Source organism: Garra rufa, chromosome 8 (genome assembly GCF_049309525.1).
Source record: "Garra rufa chromosome 8, GarRuf1.0, whole genome shotgun sequence".
NCBI lineage: Eukaryota > Metazoa > Chordata > Actinopteri > Cypriniformes > Cyprinidae > Garra > Garra rufa.
In genome coordinates this window covers 44,430,177-44,436,176 of record NC_133368.1, presented here as the reverse complement: position 1 = coordinate 44,436,176, position 6,000 = coordinate 44,430,177, and the positions used below count along the sequence as shown (strand labels likewise).

At 37.6% G+C, this 6,000-nt stretch overlaps 1 protein-coding gene across 1 annotated transcript in view; it reads right to left on the bottom strand.

The window, feature by feature from the left end:
• lrp2a (low density lipoprotein receptor-related protein 2a) overlaps nucleotides 1–6,000 on the bottom strand; it is a 147,922-nt gene that overhangs the window by 32,969 nt on the left and 108,953 nt on the right. The window contains exons 45-48 of the mRNA XM_073845133.1: nucleotides 5,050–5,273; nucleotides 3,017–3,194; nucleotides 2,711–2,907; nucleotides 9–254 (exon numbers count right to left, since the gene is read on the bottom strand). Of these exons, the coding sequence (XP_073701234.1) occupies nucleotides 9–254; nucleotides 2,711–2,907; nucleotides 3,017–3,194; nucleotides 5,050–5,273 (845 nt within the window). The remainder of the gene's footprint in view (nucleotides 1–8; nucleotides 255–2,710; nucleotides 2,908–3,016; nucleotides 3,195–5,049; nucleotides 5,274–6,000) is intronic.

Genomic DNA, 6,000 nt, shown 5'->3' with positions numbered 1-6,000 from the left:
CAACTCACTGCATTCGTCGATGGGTTCATCGGAGTTGTCGCCACAGTCATCGTCTACGTCACATTTCCAGCTCTGTGGGATGCAGCGGCCGTTTCTGCACTTGAATTGTCCGGGTCTGCAGGTCCTGCTAGAGCAATGAGCTGGATTCTCGTCGGATCCGTCGCCGCAATCGTTCTCTCCATCGCATTGCCAGGCCTCAGAGATGCAGCGCTTATTGGCACACTGCCACTGATGAGACTCACACTGATGTGTGGCTGATGGACAAAAAAAGATAGAGATGCATTTCTGAACGCAACAGTTTAATCAAAAGCAAAGGTCAGAACAGCAGGGTTACTATTACAGTATCTCACAAAAGTGAGTACACCCCTCACATTTCACATTCATTGTAGTATATCTTCTCAAGGGACAATACTATAGAAATTAAACTTGGATATTTCTTAGAGTAGTCATTGTGCAGCTTGTATACTTACTGTCTTCTGAAAATAACTCAACATACAGCCATTATTGTCAAACTAGCTGGCAACAAAAGTGAGTACACTCTAAGTGATAACAGCAGTATGTTGTTTACCCATGCAAAGTCACATGTCTTATTCATCATGTTAATGTTTTTGTCTGCTTGACAGGACCACACAAAGTTATGTATCTTATATTAGAGCAGTTAAAATTAGGTGCTTCAAGTACAAGTCTCTCATACTGACCACTGGATGTTCAACATGGCATCTCATGGCAAAGAACTCTCTGAGGATTTGAGAATTTGAATTGTTGCTCTCCACAAAGATGGCCAAGGCTATTAGACGTTTAGTAATAGTTACACTACAGTGGTCAGGGTCATACAGAGGCTTTCCAAGATGGGTTCCATTTGGAACAGGTCTTGCAAGGGTCGATCAACGAAGTTTGAGCACTCGTTCTGTGCGTCAGGTGCAGAAACTGGCTTCAAAAAACAGATGCATGAGTGCTGCCAGCATTGCTTTAAAGGTTGCAGAAGTAGAAGGTCAGCTTGTCAGTGCTCAGACCATACGCCACACACTGCAATAAGTCGGTTTGCATAGGCCTCGTCCCAGAAGGAAGCCTCTTCTGCAGCTGGCTCACAGGAAAGCCAGCAAACAGTTTGCTGTAGACAACCTGTGGTCTGATGAGACTATAAGATAAACTTGTTTGGCTCAGATGGTGTCCATCATGTGTGGCAATGCCCTGGTGAGGAGTACTAAGAAAATTGTGTCTTGCCTACAGTCAAGCAAGATTCCATTATGTGCTGTACATTCTGAAGCAGAACATGATGCCTTCCCTCCAGAAACTATGCTGAATGGCAGTTTTCCAACATGATAACGACCCCAAACACACAAGCAAGATGACAACTGCCTTGCTGAGGAAGCTGAAGGGGAATTTGATGGGTTGGCCAAGTATGTCTCCAGACCTGAACCCTATTAAAGGGATGGTTCGGAGTAGAATTGACTTCATTGCTATGCACTCCGAAGCCCATCTAAATACCCCATCCGAAGTTTTTTTTTACCTTAGTCGAACATTTATGGAGATATTAAGAGTTTTTCGAATTGCTTGTTACAGGAGTGAATGGTACATGTGATGTATCTCGTAAATTGCACCACTAAACGTGCAAGTAATCTTACCAAACTTGTACAGTAGTGTAAATAGGTTATGTACTCACAAAACGCTGCATCAGAACATTTGTAAGTCCACCATGAGTGTTTTAAAAACACGTTTTACCCGAGAACTACTAGTCTCAAAAACTACAAGTCGACGTCACTTCCCTGGTTTGGGAAAAGCACGTAAAAGTCCTCCTACTACATCTGTGTGCATGTCAACTTGTAGGAGGACTTTTACGTGCTTTTTTCAAACCAGGGAAGTGACGTCGACGTGTCGCCATTTGTAGTTTTTGAGACTAGTAGGGATTGGCTAAAACGTGTTTTTAAAACACTCATGGTGGACTTACAAATGTGCTGATGCAGCGTTTTGTGAGTACATAACCTATTTACACTACTGTACAAGTTTGGTAAGATTACTTGCACGTTTAGTGGTGCAATTTACGAGATACATCACATGTACCAATCACTCCTGTAACAAGCAATTCGAAAAACTCTAATATCTCCATAAATGTTTGACTAAGGTAAAAAAAACTTCGGATGGGGTATTTACATGGGCTTCGGAGTGCATAGCAATGAAGTCAATTCTACTCCGAACCATCCCTTTAAGCACATGCGGGGCATCCTCAAACATAAGGTGGAGAAGTACCATGTGTCTAGCATCCAGCAGCTCTGTGCTGTCATTATAGAGGAGTGAGGATCCCAGCAACAACCTGTGCAGCTCTGGTCAATTCCATGCCCAGGATGATTAAGGCAGTGCCAGATCACAATGGTGCTAACACAATATATTGACACTTTGGACAAGTTGACTTAGGGTGTACTCACTTTTGTTGTCAGCTATTTTGACAATAATGGCTGTATGTTGAGTTATTTTCAGAGGACAGTAAATCTACACTGCTATACAAACTGCACATTAATTACTCTAAAATATATCAAAGTTTAATTTCTATATTATTGTCCCTTGAGAGAATATACTAAAATGGTTGCTGAAATGTGAGGGGTGTACTCACTTTTGTGAGATACTGTAAGTATTATAGACCTTAAAATAATACTATAACTAAAATAAAACCATAAAAAGGTCACTTAAAATAAAAGATGTTTTTTTCCCATACCACACAGCACAGCGTCCTCATCCGATCCATCGGGACAGTCCTGATTAGAGTTACACAGGAAGTGTGGGCTGGTGCAGTTTCCATCATTACACTGGAACTGGCCCAGTCTGCAGTGCCGGACGGGACACGTGGAGGGTTCGTCTGAACCGTCTCTGCAGTCCCTCTGACCATCACACTTCCACCAAATAGGGATACAGCTTTAAGGAGAGACAAATAAAAGGTTTCATTTCAGTTAGGTTGTTTGCTTATAAGGCAGCTGTCTATGTAGACACTGTACAGCAAGTCAGTGCGCGTGAAGACACTAACCGTTCGTTGTCTGCGCATCTGTACTGCGTGCTGGAGCACATGGGCAGGCAGCGTGCGACGCCCCCTATCTGCACGGTAACGAAGTGATCAGGACACTCGCAGGTGTAACCTTGACCTCCGGCTCGCAGAAGACACAGGTGAGAACAGCCTCCGTTATTGACCGCACAGGGATTCGTCACTACAGGCAAAAGATAGTGTTTGTTAGACTATTAGTTTAAGTTTTTTTTCAAGAGAGTCTCTTCTGCTCACCAAGACTGCATTTATTTGATCCAAAGTACAGCAAAAACAGTAACATTTTTCAATTTTTTTACTATTTAATAATGATAGTTTTCTATTTGAATATATTTTAAAATGTAATTTATTATTTGCATACACTACCAGTCAGAAGTTTTTGTAACACTGTTAAAAAAACATTAAAAATCTTACTGTTCAAAAATTTGGTAGTGTATGCAAATAACAAAGTGCAACTAACCATATTATAAGCATACCATAACCGTAAACATAAAGGTAATAGATAACTAAAAATACTTTGAATATTTATTTCAATTTCAATAAATAATAATAACTATTTAATTTTTAGATGGTTCTATATTATTCTTATTAAAGTAAATTTAAAATAAAGTAAATTTAAAAGTAATTTTAAAAGTCTCTAATGATGTTTTTTTTGTATAAAAAGTATAAAACATAATGGTATTAAACATAAAAAGAAAAATATATAAATGCTAATATAAATGTGAATAGTATGTAACTAAACATATAATCATAGAAATAATTCTAAGAATATTTTAAATATTATGATATTCATGAATTCATTATGGATTTCACACATTAAATTCCACTGTTTGATCATAAGGAAATTTTATTTAATTATTTATGAATGATAGAAAATAATAATTCTAAGAATATTATAAGGTAATATTAATTTTAATTTCAAAAATTGCAAATATGTAATGTATGATTTTTAAGGATAAACTGAGATGCATTCAGTGTTTTGCTTTTTTTTAATTCAAATCTATTTTTTGTATGAAAAAGAAATCAAAAACTAAAATCAAAGACTGAAGTTTATTCAATGTTTGAAATGTATTCAATGTTTGCAATTAAAATAACAATAACAAAAATATTATAAATATCAATTTCTCTTATTATTACCCCCATTATTTAAAACTTTTAAATGAATAAAAAGGGAAAAAGCTAAGTAAATTGTCCTTATAATCGAAAAAAAAATAGTAATAAATAAATGCAAAAATAATTATGCATCTAATCATATGAATATTTGTAAGAATATTATATTAAGTCTTATTTATTTTAATTTCAAAGTGTTTTAAATTTTAATAAAAAAAAATTCTAACGATGTATTTCTAAAAGTAAACAATTTACTTTCATACAAATAATAGAGAAACATTTTAAGAAAATTATAAATTAATATTTATTTTAATTTCAAAGTGTTTTAGTTTTATTTAAATGTCAATATTTAATTTTCAAAATTTAAATAAAAAAAACCTAAAAAATTTAATTCTAAAAGAAAACAATTTACTTTCATACAAATAATAGAGGAACATTAAGAAAATTATAAATTCAATTTTATTATAAATTAATTATTAGAAACATCTTTATTTACTTTAGTGCAATAATCGTGTGGTATTGAATTGACTAGTTGTTTCTCAAAGTAAATTCTGTAGTCATTTAAAAACCACAGAGTCAGACTATATCTTCTTACAAAGAACCAGGATGTGGCTCCACATCATGTAGGTGTAGCTCCTCTTTCTAAAGGCGGCCACAGATAGTGAGTTTAAACTACCTGTCCTGGCCATTACAGCAATGATAAAGAGTTTAGTCTTTCCTGTCTCCAAGAAAAGACAGGCGAGCAGAGACTGGCGGCATTGTGTGGGACTGTGTAAATATTGGCAGAGAACCTTAAGTGCCTCTGCGGACGTTTAAAGGAAGTGATAGGGATCTGGCGTGAGATAATGAGCGTAACAGAAGAGGGATGCCTGTGAGCACGTCCCGCTCGGGTTACGCTGTCCTGGGCTCACCTATGGGCTGGCGGTAGGGATGGCACACGTGGATGTCGAACGGTCGGTGGGTGGTGTTGACAAGCGCCTCCCGTCCAGAGCCGTTGTATTTGTTGCCCTTCTCCACCGTGCGGGTGTTCCAGTCCGTCCAGTACACGGTTTCCTCGAACACTGTGATCGCGAAAGGATGCGACAGGATGCCGTCGTACACAGTATGCCTGTGATTTCCATCCAGATCAGAGAATCTGAGGAGACAGAATCATTTTAATGTTTAATGTTGATTTTGTGCAAAAAAATGACATAAAAACCTTCAGTCGAAAAGAAAATAAGGTTTTTGAGGAAAACATACCAGGATTTTTCTCCACATAGTGGACTTCAATAGGAGCCAATGGGTTGAAGGTCCAAACTGCAGTTTCAATAAAAGATTCTTTTTTTTTTTTTTTTTTGGAAAATGACAGATCGTTTTTTTGAAAATGACAGATCCTTGGCTGGGATCATGTAGAGTCCTTCTGAAGCTGCATTAAAATTGCAATTTGGACCTTCAATCCATTGATCCCCACTGAAGTCCATTATATGGAGAAAAATCCTGGAATGTTTTCCTCAAAAACTAGCTTGTGATGCAACAACCAAATCTGAATTTATAGGATTTGTTAGCAAATCATTTGTGATTAATTCATTTCATTTATAACATATGTGACCCTGGACAACAAAACAATAGGTTACTAGCGTAACCCCGGTTCTCTGATAGCATTAAGTGAGGTGTCTCACTATGGGATACGCCCCTTCCGCGTGTTCCTCAGAAGCCCTATTACATTACGCCAGCCCCAATTGGCTGGCAGACGTGACGTTGCGTCTGGGAGTGACCTCCCCACCCCTCGTATAAAGGGAGCAACGCAGCGTCACTTCGACATTCAAAACAAGCACACCTCTTCCTCGCTTCGCACAGCAAGGAGGGCGATCTGGTGAGACACC